The sequence below is a fragment of the Serinus canaria genome, chromosome 12, assembly GCF_022539315.1.
Source record: "Serinus canaria isolate serCan28SL12 chromosome 12, serCan2020, whole genome shotgun sequence".
In the NCBI taxonomy this organism is placed as follows: Eukaryota; Metazoa; Chordata; class Aves; order Passeriformes; family Fringillidae; genus Serinus; species Serinus canaria.
The window spans coordinates 19,524,207-19,551,533 of record NC_066326.1 but is presented as its reverse complement, the minus strand read 5'-3'; the positions used below and the strand labels follow the sequence as shown (position 1 = coordinate 19,551,533).

At 42.3% G+C, this 27,327-nt stretch overlaps 1 protein-coding gene across 2 annotated transcripts; it reads right to left on the bottom strand.

The window, feature by feature from the left end:
• Positions 1-1,009: 1,009 nt before the first annotated feature.
• HDAC11 (histone deacetylase 11) lies at positions 1,010-26,089 on the bottom strand. Of its 2 annotated transcripts, none has more exons than XM_018914920.3 (10): positions 25,884-26,089; positions 22,683-22,831; positions 18,656-18,756; positions 14,711-14,827; positions 12,633-12,675; positions 12,411-12,487; positions 11,134-11,196; positions 9,172-9,268; positions 6,294-6,472; positions 1,010-3,418 (listed from the first exon to the last, which is right to left on the bottom strand). In XM_018914920.3, the coding sequence occupies exons 2-10, from the start codon at positions 22,747-22,749 to the stop codon at positions 3,176-3,178; spliced, it is 987 nt and encodes a 328-aa protein (XP_018770465.1). In that variant the 5' UTR covers positions 22,750-22,831; positions 25,884-26,089; the 3' UTR covers positions 1,010-3,175. The 2 variants fall into 2 exon arrangements, with proteins under 2 accessions (XP_018770465.1, XP_009089208.1); XM_009090960.4 differs by lacking the exon at positions 25,884-26,089 and adding an exon at positions 24,197-24,265.
• Between the last annotated feature and the right edge of the window lie 1,238 nt (positions 26,090-27,327).

The window sequence follows — 27,327 nt, the reverse complement described above, 5'->3', positions numbered from 1 at the left end:
ACCATCACATGCTTCATTAGGAGCCTCATTCCTCTCCCAGATTTTATCTTCAGGACAATGAAGGCCATTGTTTGCCTTGAACTGGCAAAAAACAAGGCAAGCTCCTGACACCTGAAGAAGGAACAAGCCTGTATTCCTCTCTAAATTGGGTGCTGTGCTTACACATTAGGGACTTCCAGAAGTCAACTGGCCTGGGAATGCTGGCTCCAGAATATTTGGTGGCAAAAAGCTCAAGAAGTTTCCTCACCACCCTCTCTCTGCAAGTAGATGGAGTTAATCCAATCCTTGGTGGCAGGAGAAACCTGTTAAACTATCACCGTGAAGTGCAGAATAAAGAGATTTACACATACAGATACCAACAGCAATGGCAGCTTCCTCTGTAACTCCCACACAGTCAAACCCAGAGTGCCACTGCCTCTCCTTGTGTTTGTAAAAAAATACTGAGAGATTGTGCATCTTGGTGATCTGCAGCACAGCTCTGCACTTCATGAGAAAATACTCAAAGCAAATGTAAACAGATGAAATGGCCTTTAACACTAAAATGGTTTGGTGAAATGTGTATCTTTTTTACCTAGGTCAAACCAATTTTCCTTTGGAAACCTCTTGCAAAAAAAAAAAAAAAAATTTCTAGGATTTGCAGGCTCCCTCTCCCTCCACGAGTTATGTATTGGTAGTTCAAACACTCTCCAGCTGTCAGACTTCAGCTCCTCAGCCCCTGACACGTCTCTAGCTGCTGTATAATTTTTGTGATAGTCTACATGACCAGCCATATTTACAGTCCATTTATAAACAGCTCATGATTAATAACTGCATCTTTTGAAATCATTGTGCACTGATTTATTCATCTAACAGAGATGACTGCAGCAGAGGAACCCAATTAAAGCCAGAATGCCGTATAACTATATATCTATATATCTGGTAAGATACAGGAACTTTTAAAGATAAAATTCCACACACAGTGTTCTTCCTTTTCTGTATTAAGGCACTGATTTTTTGAAAATATGAAAGAGTGGTGTGTTTTCCAATTGTAACTTTACAATGAACACTGAAAGGCAGTCAATGTGTCTGCTGCTTATCAGAAATTTCACAGGTGAGCCTGAGAGCCAGCAGGCTTTACTGCAAACATTCAGCTCTCTGAAAAGACACTGATTTACAAAAAGCCTCTAAAACTACTGCAGCCTTATCAGAAGCTCAGTCACCAGTTTAACACCTCTAATACTAAAATACTCGGATTAGGACTACAAGGTAGGTAATGAAATAGAACTTGGGAGTTAGAAAGTGACTTTAACCCCTTATAATGACATCTCAAAAAGCATTTGGACACAAAACTTACAAGCTCCTTCAAGGAGTCACCACTGAACTCTCAGAGAAGCTGTTGACAAACCTTGTACTACTCACCCTTGAGACTCACTGTAGTTTCAGACACATTTTAAGTACGAAAAATACATCTTCTTGTCTTTCCAATAAACTGCTCCAGACCAACTTTTTGACAGCTAAGATCCATGTGAAGTGACAAGAAGTCAGTCAGCATTGTTCAACATAATTTTAATCTCCACTGAGGGGAAATTATAGAAACATGTTAACACAAACAGCAAATGTTTGGGGAAAGACCATATGGTGCTATGATGGGGGTTTAGTTCATAGAAATGTAATCTAGAATTTTATAAAAATTATATGAAAGAATAACAACATCTTTCAGTAACGTCAGACAGTATAGAAAAAATAAATCTCAACATTAGTCATACTCTGATGGTCCTTCTAGTAAGAAATTTAAAAGTGCTCTTTAATCCCAGTGTAACAACTCAAGCTTAGTGCAATAGGTCAGAACTGGTTTAAAGCAGGTATTTATAGCAGCTGTGCAGTTCCTACAATGGACAAACCCCATGATCTAAACATGAACACTAAATGAGGTAAGTATCAGAATTAGAATTAAACATTCCTTAAATAGCTTACACAACAACTCTACTACAAGGAAAATCCTGGGGCTCCCTCACAGGATGGCTCCATCCTAAACACAACATAAAACTTGTAGCAGAAATCAGTGAAAGTTATAAAAGCTCTTGCAAAATGTACAGTTTAGTACATTTACATCCCACTGCTACAAACAGTACCTAATGAAAAATATACCAACTTGAACAAAGCCAGCCTTCCCAGGCAGTACAACTGAATTTGCTTTGAATACACTATTTTGTTCCCAAATCCTCCTAAAAGTTCCATATAAAGTTAGCACATTATCTCAATGTAGGAATGTCACTGCATTCCTCAATGAGCAAGAAAAATTAAGAATTTGCTTACCAACTATGATTGCAACTAGAAGTACCACTGATCTCTGAGCAAGTGAAAAACACAGCACTAATTGGGGAAAAAGAATTTAAATCTACTCCTCACTGGTTTATACATGGCAAGCTGGCAATAATAAGACAGCCTATATTTCTACATAGTTTTTTTCTGCAGGGTTGCTGAGAACTGTAAGATCAGCTTTCACTGGACTGTAGTTTCTCTGTCTGTGAGTTACAGTGCATAGGAACTACTGCCTGTCACATGCAGAGCTCATTTGGAACACCACACTGGTAACGGTGAACCCTTATGGCTCATTTGCATACGGAGCCAAAGGTGTTTCATATTCTTTTTCACAAGGTGTTTATGAGCAAGATTTAAGTCACTATCAACAACAGGAATAAACTATGAATTTACAAACATTCCTTCTAACTGTCTACGGCTTCAAAGCCATAAACAAACTACCCTAGCTTTTACAGTATTGCACTTCCCTTTAGTGTTAAACTGACACTTGAAATCTGCACAGAACTCGTTTTATAACAGTATTTAAATTTAAAAAGCAATAAATAAAATGCAGAATTTAAAAAACCCCACAAAACAGTAGCTTTAGTCCATATTCCTCCCACCTCAGACCATGCTGCACCATGTGAAACAGGTCTGGGACAGCCTTTGGATACCAACTGCATAGTTCTTCCAACATAACAGACCCACCCCACATCCACACTTCTTTAGTCAGAGAAGCAAATTAAGCTTTCTACAGCAATATTAGACACAAAGACAGTACCCTTGAGTGCATATCTCAGTTTAAAAGGATGTGTTGCCTTAGCTCAAGATAAATTCAGCAGTTAGAGTTACTCTATATTGCCTCTGGGTTATGTGACCAACATTCAGTGACCTGTCACTGCAGTGCCAAGTTGCTGAAGTCCTTGGCAGAGTCTCTGACCATCTGATCCAGGCTGGGACTCCCAAGGGCACAGGCTGGCTGCTGCCTGCCCAGGAGCCCCAGGCTGTGCAGGTTGAGGATGGAGTCGGCGATGATGCGCGCCGTCCTCTTCTGGTACCCCCCGGATGTCACCATCAGCACGGGGACCCCGCGGCTCCTGGCAGCCCTGAACACCACCTCGTCCCTCTTCACAATGCCCTGCAAGGTCACCACAGGGAAAAATGAGCGATAGCAACGTGATGCTTCAGTTCTAACCTGTGGTTTATGGATTTAGAGTATTGGATGTTTGCTAAGTGTTTAAGCCTTTCAGTTTACAGTAACAATTAAAAAATCATTTAGAAGTCCTGTTAGCTGGTTTGCACTCCCCAAAACCCCCAGCAAATAAATATCCTTGGCTTGTTTTAGAGGACAGAGCAGATAAAAGTTTTTAGTACAAATTCCTGCAAGAATTCTGACTAAAAGGCCATAAAGCCTAAACTGATTGCAAATTTTACACCAGTTTCCCAGCTGAGGAATTGAGACTAGGAAAGACTCTCTGAATTCACAATGCTTTAATTTGTGCTCAATATGCACAGCACTGTCTGTCAAAAGCTTAGTAACTTTCAAAATTTCACAGTCCTACAGAAAAGCCCAAAATTAAAATCAAGTTTTACACATTCACAATCACTGGATGAATCTTAAGTCCCAGTTTCTGCAAGAAGAGCCTGTGGTTAATGCTACAAGAAATAATGGCTGAAGGGGAAGTTGCAGAATGTAAGCAATGGTAAATCCATAAAAAGAAAATAAATTCTAAGTATTCTTACTAAGAGAAGGGTATGGAATTGAAAAATTGCAAAGACTGATGAACAAGAGGTGTTGGACTGTCATTGAACCCAGGCGAGAGCAGAGTGAGTCTTCTGGGTTTGAAATAAGCACATGAGGGTGAAAAATACTTCAGGAATGAGTGAGAACAGAATTAAAATCTACTTTTGTAAAAGCAGAGTTCCAGATACATGCAACTCATTAGAACTCTTGAAGAAAAGAACAAAAAACAAAACACTTGCAACACAACTGACTACAGCTTACAGAAGACAGCTCAAAACTTAAATAACTGCAAGCTGATGAAGGGAAAAGGCATCACAATGCAATCAAATACAAATACAAAAAATTCAAGAAGGAGCAGCAGAAGTGTTTTAAAATGAACATGCAGTGCCCAGGCTGGTTACAGGAAGAGTGGAAGAACATCAGGAAATAACACTCTGCCATTAATTAGAACACAAACAGATGGTAAAGGGAAAGAATAAAACACAAATGTAGCAGGAAAAAAGTATCTTGTAAAACCATCCAAGAATATTGTTCACTGCACAGCCCTGGGAAAGAACCAGGAATGACAAATGAACAGTAAGACAAAGGAAACTGAAGAATTCTATTAGAAACAGATCCTTAAAGGAATCAACAGAATTAGAGAAAGAGCTGCAGGGCTCTGGGGACCCAGCAGAGGATGCATCACCATTATCCCATACCAGAACTGGAAGCACACCCTGCTCTCAGGAGCCTCACTGCCCCAGCAGCTCCAGGGAGAGTCTGCAGGAGCTGAGGGGAAAGCATGGGCTTATTCCTACATTTCTGTGGAAAACAACAGCCTGGCACAGTTCCCACTTCCAAACAAAGGGAAGAGGGACTCAGCTGATGCACCACAGGCTTTTTTACAGCCTCATGAACCAGGAAACCATCACTCAGAGTACTCTGAGAGCCTCATTCTGGGCACAACTAACACTGCAGCAGGAGCTTAAATACAAATGACACCTTCAGGAGCAGAAGTGGAACCTTCACTGAGGACCTTTGAAGAGAGGGACTGTGCAGGCACGATGCTTTTCCAGCACTGGGATTTCAAGCCTGCACACCAGAGACAAGAGCCCTGCCCTCAGAGCAGACACTAAAGGCTCGAGCTCCCTCCAGCTGTGCAAAGAATTCCTTTCACCCATCCCTGTGGCCAGGGAAGCTACTTCACTTTTCTTCCCCCATCCTCACATTCTGTGTCTGCACAGAACCCAGCAAGCTACAGCAACTCATTTTTCTTGGCAGTTAACACTGTTCCTAATCAAAGTGCAGAAATTTGGGTTTATTTTTTTAGAGGCAAATCCAAAGTATCTCCTTATGACCAAGCTGCCACTTGCCTTGGGTGCCACTGCTCTCCAGAGGGCTCTGCTTCACCAAACCCCACCTCACACCTCAGGCCATCTCCTCTCCGAGGTCCCAAACAAGTCCAAGCCCCTCAGCTCTTCCTTTGTGCAAGAGAACTGAACAGAATCAAAACTGAACAGACCCAAGTGGTGGCTCAAGAGGGGGTGGCTCAAAGAAGGGAATCTGAGAGCTCACAGATCAAACAAGCACTTTTCTGTATTGATCTGGTGGTCATTATAGAGACCTAAATGTGAAACAGGAGAGAGATAGCATGGACAAACTGTCAGAGAAGGAATCACAAAAACCCATGAAGGAAATAAGAGGACTGTAAATTTTTGCTTATTTCAAGAAAAGCAGAAAGGTGAAGACTTCTATGATACTTAACAGAATAAACCAAAATTTGAGTCTGGTAGCAAACTGGGGAAAGTAAATGGTATCTAAAGAAAAAGCTGGTATCTGAAGAAAAAGATCAAGAAAAGGAAAATAACTGTTCATTTGCTGAGAATACACAGCCAGGCTGCACAAAATTGTTATAACCATGAGGGTAGTTTAAAACAGCTGGAAGTGCTACAGAAGAAATTAAGTGTAAGATACACACTGGGGGCAGGTGACAAAAGAAATTACAAAATAGGTCATGTGAGGGGAAAAAAGAAACAAAGAAAGAACAAATCAAGCAGGGAGAATAGAAGTCAGGTGAAGTGTGGCAATGTATGTATCTCTCTGGTTACTGTTTGAGTGTTAGCAGTCAGTGTATTTTAGAGAGAAGATGAATGGCACTGGAACAGGCACCCAAAGAACAAAAATGTTCAGAGCCAAGAGAGGGAAGAAGGAAGAGAAGGGTGAAGGGCAAGGGAGATGAGTGTCTGGGACAGGACAGTGCAGTGGGCAGTGCTGCAGCAGGCTCACACACCTGGGGGGAGATGGCCAGGCCTCCCAGGGGATCCCCATCCAGAATGTCAGTGCCAGCATTGTAAACAACGATGTCAGGCTTGAATTCATTCAGGGCTCCCTCCACATGGGTCTGCACCTTCTGCAGGTACTCAGTGTCCTCTGTGCCCCACTCCAGTTCCACCTTGCGTTTTATGGCACCTGAGGGACAACAAAGCAAGCACTGCTCAATAAACAAAGCATTGCTTGGAAGAAAATGCACAATTTAGGTAAGCAAGCGAAAAAAATTACATTTCTGGAAGCTCTCTCAATACATTGCATTTTCACAGAAACATGAATTAAAGAAAACTATTCAACTGCTTGTTTTCTCAGCAAATGGAAAGCACAATGACCTTGAAAAATTCCATTGAAGAGAGAAAATTAGATGCAGGACAAAAAAATATAATCTGAGATGCAAATGGAAAATGTTATTGAAAAAGAGCTGATCTGCAAGTCCAGTTACCAATCAGCAGAGAAATCATAAAGAAAATTATTAACTTAAAAGTAACCTAAATAAAGCGTAAGGCAAAGAAAACACTGAACTGCTATTGCACAGAAAATAGCTGGGGGAAAAACAAGATAAATATCACTGAGAAATTATGAAGATGTTTTATTTTTATCACAACACTCAAAACGTCACAGCAAGGGATCATGAATTTTTGTGAACTGCTTTATGAATGTATAACAAGATTCTGCTTTGCCCCAAGCATTTTCAATTTAATGTTCTTACCATGTAATCCTACCAGAAGAGCAAATATCAATTCTTAATTTAAATCAAATTATTTCTAATGCTTCTAATAAAGCAATAGAAGTAGAAAATGAAGGCTGAGAAGGTAAAGGAAAGAAACCCAAGGTTATGCAGCTGAATTTTGGGTGCTTTTATGGAGGGATGTGTGACTGAATTAATCAAAGCCATGCCAGAGCTATTCCAAGGCATGACTTCTTCCTCACACTAGATGATGTGGAGTCTCACATCTTAAATATGGATTCAGCCCCCACCAAGTGTGCAAGAATGCCCTCAGCACAGTATGACATCTCCTTTTGTGATTGCTGCCTTTTGTTCTGCTTTTCATCTTTGTTCAGCATCAGTGAAGCTTTTCTTTTTCATCCTGTTATTTTATATTGCATCAACATTAGTTTCAAAGATTTTTGCTTCTTTATGATTTCTCAGAGTTTCAGCCTTTCCTTCAGTGAACCAGCCTTTCCTTTCAGCTTACTCTTCAGTGAACCAGTCCTATTCCTCATCCCTCTTTCTTGTCCTATGCCTGTGTAATTCCACACTGCTATGCCCAGGGACTCAATGTGCTTAGGGCTTAGCACTGGCAAGGTGAGCTTCTCCCTTTTCTCCCGTCCCTGCTGAAGCCCATGGGGCAAAAAATGTGTTGAAGAGGTTCCTGCAATAAAACCTGGAAAAAACAGACAGGAAGTCCAAGGAGATAGTGATCAATTGGAGTTTACCCTAAGGATTCAAAATCTCATGTTCAAGCCTCTGCCCTTCTGCAAGATCTCCCCTGTGATCCCATCTCTGCCTGGTCACCTAGTGGAAAGGCTTTAAGGGACTTAGCCACAAAAATCCTATTTAGACATTCTTATGCAAAGTGCAAGGAGCTACATATTCACTGGCTCTGGCCCAGCGCTGTGCACCTCATCCTTCATCTGCAAAAAGGGAATGCTGGAATTCAGTGTGGTACTGCAGCTCAGTGCTTCAGACTTGCTAACAAGGACTGACTCTGTTTTGGTCTTAATCCATCTGCTCAAATGCTGCCATGTGATACATGAATAAAAGGATGCTTTTCTTGGGGGAAAACCCCCCATATCTGCTTGCCATTTGTCTGCCTCCAGACATGGTGTGCTTTAAATGGTCATTTTTTAGCTTAAAACCTTGAAGGACTACAATTCTTAGTATCTTTACTAGTCAAAAGACAGCAGCAAAATGCACTGCACCTAACTCTTGTCAAGGATCCAAATGAAGTAGGTTTTTCAGAACAACAGCATCACTGAAGGAATCCAACAGCAGAACAACTCCCCCAGCAATCCCTGACTCAGTGTGGCTTTTGCATTCCAATTTAACCATTATCAAAGCCTCATTAATTAATTGTGGCAGGCCATAAGACACAACACAGCAGGGATAAACAAACCACAACCAAACCAAATCAAGCACCAGCTCTTAAAGAGGGGATGACAGGGAAGGGGGAAATCCCCATCCCTGCAGGGATTTAACAGCATGGATGTGGCATGGGACAGGACAGTTTTTAGGGACACTGGTCACTGGTGGCAGTGCTGGAGGAATGGTTGGACTCAACCTCAGAGGGAATTTCCAACTTTAAATTCTATGGTTCTATTCCAGGACTTGCTTTGCTTCCCACCTTGTACCACATTCAGATGAAGATTGTTTCCTGCATGCTTATCAAAGAAATTCTACTGGCAAGGCAACACCTGAATATGTTATAACTTCACTCTCAAAAGAACATGAAGCCTTTTTGCTCACTATCAGCTAATCCTCTCATAAATGTAAAGTAAGGGAAAGATGAAGTTCTAACAACTCCCTTCAAATCAACTTGCTGCTCCAAGCTCTGGAATGGACTGCCAATAACATCCACTGACACCTCCCCACACCCTGCACTCCAAAATGACATCCCTGAAGTGAGAGAAAACACTACAGGCATGAACACTATTACAGTGTTCATGCCTGTAGTGATACATCACAGTGAGCAGTGAAAATGATGTGAAATTAACAATAATAATAAAAAAAAGAAATCTAGGTAACAGTGTTGCAAGGAAGCTTAGCAGTAAATAAAGGAGTTAGGTAACAACACAGTAGTTCTGGTACATTTGGGAAGATGAATTTCAGTTATACTCACGTTTAGCAAAACCATCCCCTGGGTAGATATATCTATTGTATGCATCCATAATATAAACCCGAGGATCATCCATAAAGTCTCTCTCATGGCCATTTCCCTGAAGGAAATTTACAGTTAGCTATTCCTAGCATGGCAACACAGAATTAAATACACTGCAAATTCTAGAGTAATTAACATTACAGAGGTTCTAATATTCATAACTCCTGTGTCATTCTCTTATTTATAGTCCTGGAGATTATTTTGAGGTGTGCAGTTTTGGGGGGCCTTGACAGGATCAGTCTGAAGACTGCAGGTATTGCCACAAATAAAATCATTGTCTCTCTGAAGGCAATTTGCATGGATCTCATTACACATGTAAGAAAAATAAGCAAAAATCAGAAGCTAATTGTCCTCAAAAGCATAACAAAAGCAACTGTGACCACCAAACAGATCTATCATCTTCCAAATGTGCAAGAAAAAGTCACTTTCAACTGCTGCAGGAATACTGAGTATTCTTATGTAAGAATTAATGAATAAATAAAGCAGACTACAGCTCTCCTAGTAACTCAAGCCTTGGTGAGGTAAGTATTCCCTAGAAAAATTACAAACAATAACAACCCAACAGTTTAACACCAGAAATTCCCTACAAAAAATTGTCCTGGGTATGAAGAGGGATGGTTGAGAGGAAACTCAGGTTTGGAATAGTCCCCCCTCCCCATTTCTGAATTTAAATACTATTCTTTTAGCTCTCACTTATTTTCACTAATATATAATCAATTTTACCATAGCAATCACCAAGATAATTTTATTTAAATCAGTATGTCATAAAGGACCATAGCCCCTCTCCCTAGAATTTCACTTAAAGTACAGAAACAGACATTTCCATAGATAGAGCTGCTGTAATTCAGCTTTTATGCTGACAAATGGCAACTCTATTTATTTCTTCAGCATCTTTGGTCCACAAATAAACAGTTCCTGCACACAAGCCTAGGAATATGAAAGCCTCTGGGGGAACCATTTCCTCATGAGAGGTGAAACTCAGCACTGCACTGAGAACTGGAACAGTCACCAGATGAGAGTATCTGCATCCTTAAACAGGATCTGGCGAGCTACTTCAGACACCTCTCATCCCCCAAAGAAAGGAAACAACAGGTGTTTTAATGTGCACCCTGAGACTACCAGCACATCTGAAAACCAAAATACATTTCAAGAGTTTTCCAAAACCAAACCATCCCCACATAGCACAAAACAAATCCACAGCCTGACAGAGAGGCTGAAGAGAATCATGAACACCAAACATCTTTCTACTGCACAATCTGTGTCCTGCTACCATGGTGATTTTATGACACATAAGAGAAATGAGAGAAGATTAAAAACTTGCAGCCATTAGGCTTCCTCAGTGCCACAGAACTGTGTAAAAATAGTTTCTTTACACATAAGTCACTTGAAATGCCTCAGGTTGGACATCACTTTGGTGCATTAACTGCCTTTCTAAAAATACCATCTCTGGCCTTTCAGGATTTATTTTGCAAATCCCACCAAAGCTGAGATTTGATCTCAGTACCACAGTAAATCACTCCACCAGTAAAGGATGGATCCTTTACTTCATTAGCCTGAAGCTAGGCTTAAAATTAAACGACTGAAGGTCAAATCCCTCCCCTGCAGAGGCTGCTGCAGTGATCAGCCATTGGGAACCAGCTGGGATTGTGTCTGGAGAGATCCTTGTTTCTCACGGAAGTGCAACACAGCAAGGTTTTTCATGCAGCCACATGATGGAGCTGCAACTCAGGTTAATTTTATTAAACCGGCCTTAGAGCCTTTTGGGCCATAAAATAACTGAAGAATCAACTCTTCACAGTTTTTCATCATCTCTGATTAACTTTGTATTCTGTGATTTTATGTTTGTATTAAAAGAAGGTATTTATCACACACTTCTATTTTAAGCAAAACATCTTCAGCACTGAATACAGGTAAACTACTCACCTGATGGGCATCCAGATCAATAATTGTGGCTCTAGACACTCCTTGTACTCTCTCAAATAAGAACTGGATATATAAGCAAGGAAAAACATGGAAAAATTTATGAGGTTAGGTGACAGATTGAACTGGAGGCTCTGAGATTGCACAGTGCATGACCATTGGAATTTGCATGTAGGGCACATCTATTTGTTTCAGTCACCAAATAAACTGAGACATGATTCTCATACATTTATTGAAAACATCCCAATATTTGACATAAAAAGGTAATTTTTGTTAAAATAAAAACCATATACATTTCCACCAGATAAACCAAGGAGGCCAGGCCCACCCAGGGATCACAGAGCTGATGGGGACAGCATCCAACTGCAACAGCCTAAAATTCAGTATTTAGGAAAAGCTGCTGTAAGGACTGCATGCCTTAGAGCCACTTTTAGTGACAGAATTAATTTCTTATTCTTTCTGGGAAGGAAAAAATGGTTTTTACTTCTTTGAGTCTTAACTTTGCTGCTAAGTTACCATCTTTAATAGAGACATAGTAAAACCCAAAGATTTTGTACAAACTGTCAGTCACTATAATTTATCAATCTGTATTTTAATGGTAGGTGAAAAAAAACCACTGGATTACTTTTCTGCAAATTGCCATGTACAGAAATTAGGATGTTATGTCACATGGTGTGCTGCAATCATTAGAGCTCTTTAGTGTTTGATTATTAGTGATACTTTATAAATATTCTAGTATACAAATATACCATATTTCATTTGATAAAAATAAGCCCTAATTGCAGAAGGCTCTTATTTCAGCCATTCAACAGCTAAATACCAAATGCATTCATTCCCATTTGGTGACTATTTTGGAGTCACTAACATTTTTATTCATGAATCTGAACCAGTCTGAGCCCTGTATGGTGCAGTTTGATTCAGAGAGGGGATTTTTGTCTCTGCATTTGTCTTGACTGTCACCACTGAAATCAATGTGGAATGCTCAGGTTCACCTGCAAGGCCAGGAGAATTATCTCTGAGGATATCAGAAATCCATCTGGTTTGATTTGGAGTGGCTTTAGCAAGACAACATTATCAATGCAATTACAGTGATGCCTATTTACATGGACCCCTTCAACTCCTCCCTTCCATTTTACAACTCTCCATATCCCCATTCCTGCCCATCTGGAAACAGCTTCATTTTCTCCTATTAGGATGTAAATTAGTTCTTAGGAATTCACGTGGATTTCTCCTCCATTTGCACAAACAGCAGAAGGCAGTGGTTTAAGAGCAGCTCTTACCTTGATGGCCAGTGTGATGTCAGCATATGCACAAAATCCTCCCCCTTTGTCACTGGAGCAGTGATGGAAACCACCCCCTGAACAGAAAAGTTGAAGGGGTGAAAAGCTAAACTAAACAAAAGTCAGATACTAAAAACATGGATGGGCTTTGCAAAGAGATGTAAATGAAACATTCAGATGTTCTTAATAGACTATTTAGGGTATCACTGCATTTGTACTCACCCACGTTGATGGCCCAGCCTCTATCCACAGCAAGCTTTCCTGCCTTAAAAGAAAAAAAATACAGTTGAAATTCCATAAATGAATAAGGCAACAGTTAATTTCTGCTTCCATCCCAAATCACTCCTGGCATTCTGACAGGCTTGTGGTATTTTCAGATCTTTTGCTACTGAACCAGATCCCTGAGTACAACCCTTAACAAAAACACCCTCAGCCTAAGGAGCTGAAAGACTATTTGCTATTCATCTGTATTTCCTTCTCTGGCAGCTGGAAAAGGGAAAGAGCAGTGCTAGGAAAAGTAAAAAATGACAAAGTAGCTCCTGATGTCCTTCCTGTTCATGCACTAACAGAGGAATATAAGCTCAAAATCCTGGAACACAGACATAAAAAACCATAGATCCAGCTGGGGATGGGAGCAGACAAGTGCTCCAGTGTGAAGTGTCCTGGTGGTACTTCTGCTTTTTCAGGACAGAACACGCAGGGTATAGATTCTTATTGCTCTTTTCCCCTCCAGTAGAAGGAAACCGTGCCTGTATCTCTCCTTTGAACTCAAGTGACATTCAGGGAGGGGAAAGTATTGACAGAAAAGAGATACACAAGGCTTAAATGACAGAATTTTAACTGAAAATCTTGATTATTTTGGTCAGGAAATGTCATACAAGCATTTACGTGCAGCATTCCTTAACTGGTCTGTTAAAAGTAATATTACTTTAAGATATTCCTAGTTACAAGAATTAAAAAAAATGGGGAGGGAAAACATTTAAAAATTGATTATTTTTTTGTCCATAGTCATGGAAAGAAAAAATTACACATCATATCCAAAATGAAGTTTGGACAGTTATGAAATGTTTATAACCAATATTTACATTTGAGCGGTTTTAATTCAGTACTAGGACAACTACTGGCATGGTAAACATGATCCTGTTATGATCATGCCAACTTACACAAATTAGATCTTAGGGAAAGATTGCAGTTTCTGAACTATAAAACCCATTAAGTCCCAGGGAGAACACATTATCTGCAATTTATCACACTTCCTAGGGACTCCTCACCAAAACCCAATCTTCCCATATTGCTGAAATATCATTAAAAAGTAGAGAAACTCAACAGGAATTTTTGTAACAAACAGGCCCATCAGGAATAGCAGAAAATTGCACTTCTGACTAGTACCACACAAATTTTATTGTCTGATGAATCAAAATTGCTTTGAAAGTACACTCCTATTTCCCCATAATAAAAAAAAAAAAAAAAAAAAAAAAAAAAAAGGTAAAAATAACAGCACATGGCCTCAAGATGAATCCCAAAGTGCCCAGGAGTGGTATCTGTGTTTCAGGAGCCATGAGAAAAACCAGACCATTGGTAGGTGCCTCCTCTACCTCAGCACATTCCTAACTGGTCACCACACACCTGGGAGTTAAAGATAACACAAGCACAGTGAAAATCACCAAAGTAGAGAAAAGTATTGCCTAACTGGAACCAAGCTGAAAGAGGCTTCACACACACTGAGCTCCTGTCAAGAAATATCCAAGGCAGAGCATCAGGAAGCTCTCAACTCTTCCCAAGTTCCTCTCTCAGACCACTGCCTTCATTCCTGTGACAATCTTGCAGTGATAGAATGGCTGTAATGAGAGGAAACTCTGCAGGTCCCTGCTCAGCAGGACTTGCTCTGAGTGACAACCAAATATTTTTAAGCACCTTGAACTACATGAAATTCTTTCTCCCTCCTCCTCCCCATCTCTGCTTTGGCCAGTTCATGCCTACTGAAGGAGGTAGCACTTCTGTTACCTGGCCTATCACCACAATCTAATACATCTAAAGACTTATCCAGAACCCAGCAGCTTCTTTCAGAATTCAAATCCTTAAATAGTCCTTAAAAAGAGTTGGTTTAACTTTAACTTATGTATTTCCCAGCCTAACTCACCTTAGACATCTGGGAGCTGAAATAAACCCTGTTCCTGTATCTGGCACAGCAGCACTGTCCAAGGCTGACAATCTCAGTTACAGAATCACCACAATTCCCAGATTTACAGTGTCTGATGAGCAAATTTAAACATGATAAAAGTGCATTGAGAGCACCTTACCATTATTGTTCCTCCTGTCTGGGTTCGTAGAGGTTTCAGAACTTTTCTCTGAACAATGAAATTGGGAAGAAAGGCAACTGGTGGAATTTCTGTGATTGTAGCCACAACAAATGACCACTGCAAAGGGGAAAAAGAGAGTTCCAATTAATGTATTGTGGTTGGATGATGACACTTCGCTCTCTCATTAGTTGTTATTTACTGAAAAGGTGCTCACAGGTTCCTTAGAAGAGTTTTATTATTTTTAGATGGAAGTGACCACAGAAGTTCTTAATAGTGACCTCTAAATAGGTTCATCCTCAAGTTTTTAACTATGAGAATCATCACTTTCCAGATTTTAGTATCAAAATGTATTAAATCAGCAATTTTTCAGGAAAGTGGTATTTCAGAAAATATAATATCCCTCAAATTGGGAGGAAGAATTGTAAAATGCCCTTCACCTACACTTGATATACTGTTCAAAGCTAAAATATCTATTCCTGTGTGGAATCAAAAGGATATACCAAGGAGAAAGCAAACACAAACAAACAGACAACTGAACTAAGAAGTTCAAACACTTAAGTGAACACACAGTACAAACTTTAGCATAGAGGACTGATTAAAATTTATTTAGCATATTAAACACTTCTGGAAAATGTTTCCTTGAAACATTTTGTTCAAAAGTCTTCAAGGCCAGAACACAAAATATTTGCAATATGCAAATGCCTTTTTTTGCAAACACATTGATTATTTCAAAGAACTTCCACTAACACTGCTACCAGTGATAACACTGCTAAATATATTTCAAAGCCTAAGTCACAACCAAGAATATACCTGTCCAACCAGTACTGAAGCACTGAGAGACTGAGGATTAGGATGTGCCACTATGTACAAAGGGTCTGAACAGATCCTATTTTCTGCAGCTTTAGGAACTGTAAGGAGACTGAGGGCATTGGCTGCCCCATTCCTGAGCTGTTCACAGCTGGCAGCACACATAGGTGAGCAATTTGAACCAAAGGCAATCACATCCCCATCTCAGGGTCCTCTGATGCTCAAAATAACTTTCCAGTTAGCAATATTTCAATTACCAGGTACTACTGGGTGGGTGAAGGGGTGGCATTGTCCATGATGTGCCTAACTATATTTTACCACTAGTTAATTTCAAGATCTCTCTACTTTTACATTTGCAAGACATAATTCTGTTACCATCTTATCAGCTGTCCATCACAAGGTGCTTTAATTATCTTTTAGTAAAGTCAGTCTTGATAAAGGCCCTTTGCAAGACATTTTAGCTTTTGAACAAACACATTATTAAAAACTATATTCAATCCCGTTGTGCTAAAATGGAAATGAAAAGGCCTCATTTGGATAACAAATAAATTTGACCTCAAACATGAACGATAATCACACAGAAAGTTTTAACAAAGTTTAAAGTAAGATTAATGTCAACAGGGAGAAGTGGGAGCAACCATGACTCAAACCAACAGTTATGCAACTGCATGTTTTTAAGTGGAGGTGAGAAGTCCAGGTGTGGGGGAGTTTTGGCTCCCAGGATCGCTGGTCACTGGTGGGGCCGTTCCTGTGGCCACTCACTGCCCACGCCTGGGCCTGAACTGGGATTAGTAATTCCCAACAGAGGGGGGGAATCACCAACTGGGAGCAAAGTCTGGGGATTCAGAAGGCGGCTTCTGGGGGTTCAGAGGGCAGGTGAAGGAAAATGATTCTCCACTTAGTAACTGAAAATCTGTGGAATGTTTTATACTTTTTTCTTCAGTGTGCTGGTTTTGTTAGCATTCGCCACAACAAATTCCCAGACCAGCTTTATCCTCAGCATTTGTATTTCAGTGTTTGCTCACGTTTGTTACCATAGAACTTCTCATAAATAAAAAGGGAAAAGCACAGTCAGAAACTGGCTCTAACCTCATTGCCTACCTCCTTCCCAAAGGTCAGAATGCTGACATGCAAGAAATTCACTATTTTACATAACACTAGAAGAACACAGCAAATGGAAAAGTACTGCAAGCAAACTACCCACAGTCCAGTCACTACCTTGGAGATCTAAATTCTTCAGAGGAATAACTGAGGGGGAATTGCCTCAATTCAAAAGGCCAGACTTTGTTGTGAGGACTCAGCAGGGAAACAGGGAGACCCTTCCTGCTAACACAGACCTAATTTCCAGCAGCAGAAGTATGTTGTGCACACCTTTTTGTTTCTCTTCTGCCATGCCAGCTGCTGCTAAGACACCAATCACCACCTACTCTTGCAAGTGTAGGCAATTTCCTACCAAATTCATGTTCAGATTTTAAATGAACACTCAAGTGAACCATTATTTTAGGAGACCTGGGCATTCTGAAAAAGGCAAGCAACTTTGTAGTCTTTTCAGCTGATCTAAAATAAAACTATACCATTTATACCTATTTGTCTGGAGTTAAAAGAAAAATAGCACAGTAGACCTTGGATAAGGTAATAAAGAACTTCACAGGACTTCTTCATGTCTAGGGCATTATTTTGCTTTTGCAATTAAGCACTTTTTGCTGCTTGGCAGTAATCTGCTGGTGCAACCAATATAACACATTCCAGCTCCTACACTTGCAGGAAATATTCTCTCAAGAAAGAAAAGGGGGAGAGGACACACCCAATTAATCCCATCTGGATACACACAACAGGGCTGGTCTTGACCACAAGACACAAGTTATACAAGTGAAACCATCCCATAGGTACTAAAAATATTATTATGGCATTCTAATCTGAGCTATGCACATTAAACCTTGCTTCAAAGAAGTGATTCAGGAAAAAGAGGTGGGTGGTTCTATGGAATTAAAAGTTCAATATCCAGAACAGCTGCAATAGTATCAAATCTAGCACAGTATCAAATCTAGCACACTGCAATAGTATCAAATCTGCAATAGTATCAAATCTAGCACACTTCATAGCACAGAATGAAGAAGCATGAGAGAACTCAGGAAAGCAGTTAAGAATGAAAAAGTTCACACAAATAACAGATAATTTATACAGAAAAACAAAACCTTCCAGAAATAGCAGTCTGAGGACTCTTCCACTGTGAAGGGCATGGGTGACTCAAAATAACTTCTTTTGAATTATGAAATATTTCTTTTTTTCTTACAAATCCATTCCCTGCCCTCCAAGCAGAGTTGTCAAGTAAAAGTTATGTCACCTGCACTCACCTATTACCCAATTCCACCCACAGATGACTGGATAAATTCAGAACCAGAAATCTTACATGTTTATGCTTTAGAGTTACACTGAAGTTAAACAAACGGATGTTTCCTTTAGAAATATACAAGAACTCTTCTTCATCCCCCCTGCCGTCCTGTGTGAGCTGGCTCTGGAAACCTTCACAACAGATAATGTGCTTGGTTATGCCCTTACATTGATCTTTCAACTCTCTCCATATTCCGCAGATACAGGCAGTGTCTTACTATGAAATGAGTACTTCCCCCAACAGACTGACCACAGAACCCCTACACACATGCTCTGTCAAGATTACACAACCCCAAACCCCATAAAGCAATCCCTGCATTAGAAAACATCCAACAAAGTACCCCCCATTAGCGGTTTCTAGTGTATTTTCGATTGCAGAACTGTATTTTATCAGAGTACAACAAAACTTACACTGCTCAACACTAAAACCCTGGCACTAGCAAGAATATTATGGACATCTCAGACATTCTAATTCTGCCTATGTTTAATTTCCCTGAAATATCCTTCCAGATCACCTATTTCATATGATAGACCCGCTTTCCCCTCTTATACCCCTCTGTAGTGTGAACTGCCCAATATTTCTGTGGTTTGCTTTCAGTATTCTCAGTAACAATGTAATCAGTGTGATCAACAGATACCATTCTATACCTGTAAGGCTGATTTTTAAAACAACTGCACAAGACATCCCCTGCCTTTGACACTCATTCTGGACAGCTTGCTGGAAAAACATATGAGCAGGTACAGCACCTTTAATTTATTAAGGTAGCGCCTGGTGTGAACAACCAAGAGATCTTCATCAGTCGCCTCCCGTGCCTGCACAATCAAGTCATCTGCAATTAGTTTTTCTTCTGCAACAGGAGAGAAATAAAAATTGGCATTGTACAACACTACTTAGCTCCCCATGTCCCCCCTCCAAACACTCTGCTCTGACCTCGGTGTGGCAACTTCCTATGTCTTGTTTATTGCTGGAATGACTTTAGGTTGCTCAGAGTTTTCAAGTTTTCCAAACACACCTCCTCTGTCACAAGCAAGCTGTTCAGGCAGTGTGTGTTTGAGAAATGTTGTGTAGAGGAAGTTTTCAGAGTGTGCTAAGATCATGGGAAGTTTTCCTCTGAACTGAAAGGACTGACAGATAAGGACAGAGGATGAACACACACTGGAATCAAACAACTCCTCACAGTTTAGGGCTTGGTGTACTGGGGAAATCTTGGTGCTTGTACCATCAAATAGCCACCATTATTATAACATGCTTTAAGAAATCCCACAGTTTATACCAGGATTTAATCCCCTAAATCACAGAAGAATAAAGTAATAAATCAAAATTCAAAACAAAGTAATGGCTTGGATGTTCGTGGAAGCAAATAAGCTTAATTAGGATATTTATATTACCCCCTACCTCAGTCTAATTTCAAGAAAAAACAAAGAGCAGATATTCTTTCCCTTAGAGACCAAAAGACTATTTTAAAACTTTGTTTTATAAGAGCAAGTTACTCCAAGAATTCAGAATGAGTGCATATGATCACTACAAACAACAATTATAAGGAATCCTACCAATCTTCCCAGAAAAATTTTAATATTTAATTGCTGCACAGCTGTAGCCTCCTAAGCCTCTATCTCTTCTTTATTTTTATACTTGGAGGAGAAAAAAAACAACTCTGAAAAGCAGGAGATTTTGCTCTGAAGTATTATACAAGAACAGCACCTGCGACAACATTTGTTTTGGCAAGCTTCTGTTTCTCCTGACTGAGGCTTGAGGAACAATTCATTCATGCACTGGTGTCAAACAGAGCCAAACTGCTGCCAGCCTCCTCCTCCAGGAGGAAGGGACTCTGGAAAGATGCACACTGCTGATCTGCTCAGTGATAAGGCACAGGGGAGGTCAGCTGTTGCCATGAATTGCTACACAGCTACAGCAAACCAAGTGCTCTGGGGCATCCTGGGGCTTCTTCACCCTTTCAAAGGACAGTAAAACAATTGGGAAAACTAATTTTCTGAAAAAGCCTGGGACACCTGAGAATAGACATGTCACAGAAAAAGAGCTGGAGAAAAAGGCTGTACACAGAAGAAACAGAAAGGCAAAAGTTCTGATTAACTAAGAAAACTGTTGTGGAACTCAACACTAAATTATTTAAGGTTGGTAGAGGAAAAAGCCAAAACTCATCTTCTAAGTAATTAGAGTGTTAAAATTGTTTGACATCTGGTAAAAGGATACAAGTCAGCCTGCAGTGGGAAGGGCAATCATGAACTGCAAAAGATCATCAGCTGAAGGAGTCATTAGGACCACATAAAGAGAAGAGGCCTTTGGGACAACCAACAGCCTTTGAGCTGGCCAGAGAAAAAGCCCTTTTTTCCTTTCCTTTTTTTTTCTTTTTTTTTCCCCTTTTTGACCCTGATGAGGAAGTTTGTGCTTTAAATGAAGAGATGCCAAGATTTCACAGGCCCTGATCCTGCCCCTGGTTTTTACGCTTGCATCTCCTTAAAGCATTTCTACCTGTATCCTACAAATGGTTTAAACAGCAATAATTAGAAGCATCATAATAAGCTCTTTCCAAACATCATCAGAGCAATAGCAGGAGGGTGCTGAAGAATGGACGAAAGTACTACAGCTGCACTTCTCCCTCAGCCTGAGGAGCCCTGTGTGCAGTCCAGGTTGAGTAACTAAGTTACACCTGCAGCAAAGCTTCCTTAACACCTGGTGTTTCACCAGCCACAGGAATGCCCCAGCTCCTGCTACACCAGGTATAAAGACAGGGAAGCACAAGGCTATAGGAAGCCTTGCACAATGCAATTCAGGTCTGGTAAGCCAAACACAAACTTGTACTAACCACGTGTCCTAGCTGACTATATGATGCTTTTATCCCCAATCATCTTGTTCCGTTTATGCTGAATAGTAAGTTTTGCACCTTGTCGTGGTTTAAGAGGAAATGAAGTTTTTTGTGATGGTGTGGGCAAGCCAATCGGTGTTCAGATTTAATATTGGCACCTGGTTTGTCCACTGAGGGCATGGATACGCCTCTGAGAACACAGGGGATTAAAAGCTGTGATCTCCCAGGGGAACTTCCTCTTTGAGTCCTGCTTGGGACTGAGCAGACCCCCCTGCCTGGCCGAGCTGGGCGGGGGGGGGAGGGGAGCCATGGGGCTGGAGAGAGGTAGGCCAGGCCTGGGCCCAAGGGTGGAGGAGAACATTGCGAGTGCTTCGGGCAGCCATCCTCCATTCCCCACCCCCCCGCCCCGGAGAGAGAGGAGAGAGAGACAGAGCCGGTGCCTGTGATAGTGGCCTGGAGTGAAGGAGAAGGGGGGGGTGCCCAGCAGGGCAGCCAGGCGTGGGCCAGGCGTGGGAGTTGATGAAGTAAACCGGCAGAGAGCCTGGGACTTTTAACCCCTCTGAGGAAGATGGGAACCTTGCAAATGCTGAGTCTTCCAGAAGTTGATGAGATTGAGAAGATGTTGAGATTGAGAAGATGTTGAGAAGAATTCTAGGTGGGAAGAGATGATGGAGTGGCTTTGGGCTGGACTTTTCTTGTATAGCCACAGCAGAACCACTGGTGTTTCTGTGACACAGAGACTGCGTTCTAGGGGGAGGCGATGGCTCAGAGCCAAGAGAGTGCAGTGATGTGGAGGAGTGAACAGAGACGACGGGTGAGGAGGGTGGTGGTGGTGCCCTCCGCTTTGAAGAAGAGAGAAGAAGAAGATGATCTCTGTTCAAGAGACCCCTCGGCCCCAGGGGGTGAAATGTGGGGGGGACAGGTGTCCCAAAAGGAGAAGGACTGTGCTCCCTTTGGAACTGGACAAAGTATCCTTAAAATACTTAGGAGCAGCTCTGATCCATGTGCAGTGGTGAGAGCACTGGACATGGAAGGAATGTGGTGCAAGAGGGACTCCTCTCTTCTCGAGGAACTGAGAATTGGTTATCTAAAGAGTGGCAATGGAATTGGAAATTTGGTGGGGGGAGGAGGAAGAATTTGGAAGGTTTTCATCTTGTGTTCTATGTGTTTTGTGTGTCTTCCTTTGTAGTTGTAGGTTAATAAATGTTTTTTCCCTTTTAACCTTAAGTTGGAGCCTGCTTTGCTCTGTCTCTGATCACATCTCACAGTGGGTGCCAGGGAAGGAGGTGATCTCGTGGGGGCACTGGCATTGCGCCAGGCTCAAACGATGACACACCTTTAAGACTTGCTCCAAGGATTGAGGGGGGGAGAGGAGGTGCGCAGTTTGTTTTCAGACACTGAACTCTCTTCTACACATTCCTGCTCCTGGACTGCGTTGTCTGCGGATGAACAGACGGCGGGACAGAGCTCTCCTTTGCTTTTAGTTATTTTAACTAGCTGAGGCAAAGAAGTTCCCCGAACTGTGGTTTTTTTCTTTTTTTCCCTTTCTTTGGACCTGTTCACACCTGCTCTGGACTGAACAACCATAACAGCACCAGCAGCTCGCATTGGTGGCCACCAGGCCGGGCTTGGGCCACAGCATTTCCAGCGTGGGAGGGACTGATAAGGGACTGAGTGAGCTGAACTGGAATCTGGGGAGGGGACTTTCTAGGTTTGTCATCTCTTTTGGAGCAGCAAGGGGTTTTATTGTTTAATAAACAGTTTTTTCCACTTTTCTCCAAGGAGGTATTTTCTCCCAGACCAGTTGTGGGAGGGGCGATAGAATCTGATTTCCTAGAGGAGCCCTTTGGGGGTTCTCTCCCAAATTTGCCCTGAACCAGGACACCATGTCATTTTCTTTAGGTTTATGCAAATGTTGGTTTAAGAGGCACTTTCTGTTATGTTTTTACCTTTCAAGAAATTGATGATTTTCCCCCATTTCCCTGCATCAAAGGGGTGCAGCTTCTCCAGTCCCATGAAGGTGATGTTGTAGTCGGGGGAATACACAATGGGCCAGCATCCCAGCGGGGGATCCTCGTACAGCTCTGTCCTGTGAGGCCTTGGCAAGCAAACACACACCAGTCACCACTTCAAAACCCAATGACCACTGAAGGCCCAAATTACATATCAGTCCTAATACCGACTTTAAAATTCTTAAACATGGTATTTCCAACAGAAAAATTGAAAGATTTGGTTCTCTCCCCTTGTCTTTCCAGGTGTGTCAATCAGGACCTCTACCTTCAAAGGTGCACCAAGTCTGCAGACAACATAACCTTCATTACCTGCATGACTAGACTCCTATTTTAAATTCAGTATCAAAACACAAACCACAATGCTTCTAACAACAGAAGCTTGGAAAGATTTCTACGCTCCTTTCCTAGAAAGCAACAAACTATTTTGTGACTGTTTGAGCAAACTAGTAAGCCTTAGGTTTTCATTTGCAGAGCACAGAACCAGAGGAGACGCTCTTGACTCCATATGTGACACCTGTAACCTTTAACCAATACTTGCCCAAGCCTCCTCCTACAAATCATTGTATTTTCCCAACACTAGGAAACACAGCAGAGGCAGCTCACAGCCCTCCTTCACAAGCCGTTCACAAACCCAGCAATGCTTACTAAATGCTCTGTGTTTACAAACACACGCACCAATTGTTTGTGGACACCTGTGTGCACACGTGGGTCAGCAGGTCAAACCAAGGCTGAGATGAAATTCTGTGTTCACACTTAGCCTATTCCACCACTTGCTGGCTGCCTTCCGTGCCCCAAACTCCACCTCACTGAGTCATGCCGAGACCTCTCCTGCTCCCCCGAAATGTAAAGTCTGGAAAAGGCTATGCAACTTACCGTGCAAGACACAAGGGTCTTTTGTCAGGTGAACAATACAAACAGAAATACCCTTATTTCCAGCCTGAACATGCTCAAAAATACCCTTTCAGAACCTTGTTAAGAAGCAAACCAAACGAAACACGAGGACAATGGAGGTTTCTGCCCAGAACCCGCAGTCCAGTGCCCATACACCGCCCACACTGCGAGCCAGGGCCGCCCAGCCCTTCCCTCGGCCCTCCCGCAGTACGAGGCGGGCTGTGCTAGGACATCCCCGGTTCTGACAGAGGGACCTGGAGCCTCAGCCCTGCGGGGCTGTAAACAGGGACGCTTCTCCGGAGCCCGGGCTGCTCGCGGCAGGACACCGCCTTCCCAGTGGGACTCCCCGTGCCCAGCGGGACTCCTCCCGCCGGGGCGGGGCTGGGCCGGGCCGTGTCAGGCCGGGCCCGCGGGGGCTCCGGGCGCTGCCGCTGCCGCAGCCCGACCCTGCGGCTCCGCGGCCCCGAGGCCGGGCAGGGCAAGCTGGGCCCTCCCGCCGCTGTCCCCGATCCCGGTCCTGCTCCCCGTGCCCCATTGCTGTCCCCCATGCCCGTACTCACATCCCCGCCTCCACCGGGCCGCGCAGGGAAGGAACGGCCCCGGCTCCGCCCGGCGCGGGGCGGGCGCACGGCAACAGGGGCGGGGCCGGCAGCGGGGCCGCGAGCCCGGCCGTGCCGAAGTGTGCTAATACCGGCTTCTACCGGGGATCGGCGGGCTCTGCGCCATAGGCGGTGTTATATAGCCCCAGACGGCGCTTGTAAAGGGAACTGGGAGGTCGTAGGATAAGCCGCTGGTCTAATGTTGGGGGGGTTACAGAAACGCAGCGTCAAAGGCCTCAAGGCGATTCCGCACTAGCGGTACCTTTGGATAGGAAAATACGATCCTCGCTGTAAAATGACATTAACAGTTCATACCAGTAGGTCCTACTAGGTCTACAGCAAAATGAGGAAAGCAAAGGTGAAACAGTGATCCTACCTAACAGCAGCGGAACTGATGGTGATTTTGAGAGATTAGGATTCACCCCAGGGACAGCATCACTGAATTGAGGCACACAAGAAAAGAGTTTCAAGTCAAAAGCCCATTTCTAAGCATAGTTAATTAATCCTGCTTGAATATAGACAACAAGCATTTCTTACATAGTTGTACAATTGAATCAATAATATAATGAAAAATTGTCCATCAATAGGAGCAGTATCCATGAATCCCGTGATAAATGCCCAGAAGCACTCTTTTTGCTGGAGGAGTAATGTCTCTTTATCAGGGTCCCTGATAAATGTCTTCTTTCTTAAAATATGCTGGCTTTGGCTCAGCATTCAGTTTTGATGGATGCCTGGGCTTCACCTTGGTATTTATTTAGCAGCAGGAGACTGTTACACCATGAAAACATTCTATCGCTTTGACATTATCTTTTAATTAACATTTATTTTGTTCTGGTCCTTTGTGTGCTCACCTCAGTATTCCTCCAGCACATTTACTTTTTCTTCCTTGTTCCTGACTTCTTAGTACTTGGGACTTAATTAGAGTTTGAGTGTTTGGTTAACAAGCTACAAACATAGCTTGTTAATGTTTTAAGCCCTTCATGGGGCTAAATTTCTTCCATGTTCTTATTTAATTTTCATTTATACTATTACTTAAATTAAAAATCCACTGACAAACTAGTTTCCATGTTTCTTGGATGTCATAAATTGCTTTGGAACACTTCCAGGGATGGGGACTCCACCACTGCCCTGGGCAGCCCAGTGCTTGACGACCCCTTCCATGAGGAAATTCTTCCTAATACCCATCCTGGACTTTCCCCTGCACAGCCTGAGGCTGTTCCCTCTCCTCCTGTCCCTGTTCCCTGGAGCAGAGCCCGACCCCCCAGCTGTCAGCCCGATTCCCCTGGCTGTCCCCTCCTGGCAGGAGTTGTGCAGAGCAAGGAGCTCCCCAGTGAGCCTTCGTTTCTCCAGGCTGAGCCCCTTTCCCAGCTTCCTCAGCCACTCCTGGTGCCTCAAAACCCTTCCACAGCTCCATTCCCTTCTCTGGATGTGCTCCAGCCCCTCGAGGTCTTTCTTGTCCTGAGGGCCCACTGCAAGAAGTTGTGAAGTTCTCTGATGGTTAAATCCCTTAAACATGATGAATGGTGAAAGAGGATAAGGGATTTTCTCTATCAAGAAACAATGAAATTATGGGCCAAAGCCAGTGCTGGCAAATTCATGCCACAAAGAAAGCTGGGACTCTGGACTACTGACATAACCTCAGGGTTACCTCCTCCAGATGAAGCAGTGCGATGCCAAATTAAGAGTTGATGCAAACTCCCAGTATTATTTTCTTGAAAATTCCCACTTAGTGCCTGGATCTGGAATCCTGCAGGAGCTGGAATAACCCCGGTGGATCTGATCAAGTCTGACATGTGCAGCTCTCCTCCTCCACTGCACGGAGGCAGCTGAGCTACTTCCAAAGTAGCTCTCTCCTCTCTTGTCACGACAGCCTGTCCTCCGTAGAGGAAAAAAAGCCGTGTGTGAATCAGCTCCTTTGGTTCGGCTGTGAGAAGCTAATTAAGTATCATTAAAGGGCAAGGCACCTTCAAGACTGACATAAAAGCCGTGTCACTAATAGTTTGCTTTCAAATCTCTTTGAGTTGAAGCTTTTGAAAGAGGTAACATCAAGAAATCTGTCGATAAAATCAGGAATGAAACATTTGTAAAGAAACATACAGAAAAGGGATTTTTAAAATTTACACTGGAACTTGATTTTCCTATTAAAAATTATGAATAGTAACTCATTACATGAATTTCTACAGTAATATAATTGCTGTTTTTCAAACAGGAAATAATATTTTGAGAGAGCATGCTACTTTAATCTCTTTGATCCTGCGGCCTTTGATCTGCCATGGGGCGACACAACTTAGATCAGGCATTTTCTTTGGTGATGTGTTGAAAATGTGAAATTACTGATTCCTGTAATCCAGCAGAGCAGAAAAAGGTCTGTGCTTTCTATAGCTCAGAAACTGATACAGCTTTCTTCCCTTGCTCGGAGCCACTGGAAATGCAAGGCCTGAATATTCCTTACAGATAATATTCTTTTCCTTACAGTGTTATCTTCACTCTAATTAGCCAAAGGCTGTCTCCCTCTCTGAATTACACCTAACTGAAATCCTCACTTCTTAACGATTTGGTATGATCCACAAACCACTGCTCTCGGCCTTCAGTGCTGTGCAATTTTCAAGATGAGAGACGTGGGCTATTGCAACAGAATTCAGATGATACAAACCCCAGCAAGGGTTTCTCCAAAATAGTCTGGAAACGTCCATTTCAGATTCACTGGAGGGACTCAGCTCAGTGCCTTGATGGCCAGTGGAGGAAGCCAAGGGACTTGATTTACTCTCATACTCTGTAAACATTGCCTCTTTGACATATCTGACCTGATCTTTAAGTGCTTTGATAATCTGAGTGATATTTAGTCTGTTTATAATAAGCAAGTGGTGAAGTGCAATGCACATTTCTGCCCTACCTTTTCCAGGTATATTCAAAATAAACACATTGACTCAGCTGATAGGAAAAGTGTAATAAACACTGGGAAAATGGTTAGAAGTTCACTATTATACTACTTAGACTGCCAGGAAAACGTTCAATCTCAGATTCCAGGACACTTTTTGTTTCTGATGGCCTCCTGCACCTTTACCATTTAGCATTGCTACACAGGTATTGGA

What these genes read in the sequence shown, in the direction of transcription:
- HDAC11 (XM_009090960.4), bottom strand. An exon ending in AATCATCAATTTCTTGAAAG is followed by an intron (nt 18,757 to 22,682) that starts GTAAAAACATAA and finishes CTCCTGTTGCAG; the next exon opens with AAGAAAAACTAATTGCAGAT. An exon ending in TTGATCTGGATGCCCATCAG is followed by an intron (nt 9,269 to 11,133) that starts GTGAGTAGTTTA and finishes AATTTCCTTCAG; the next exon opens with GGAAATGGCCATGAGAGAGA.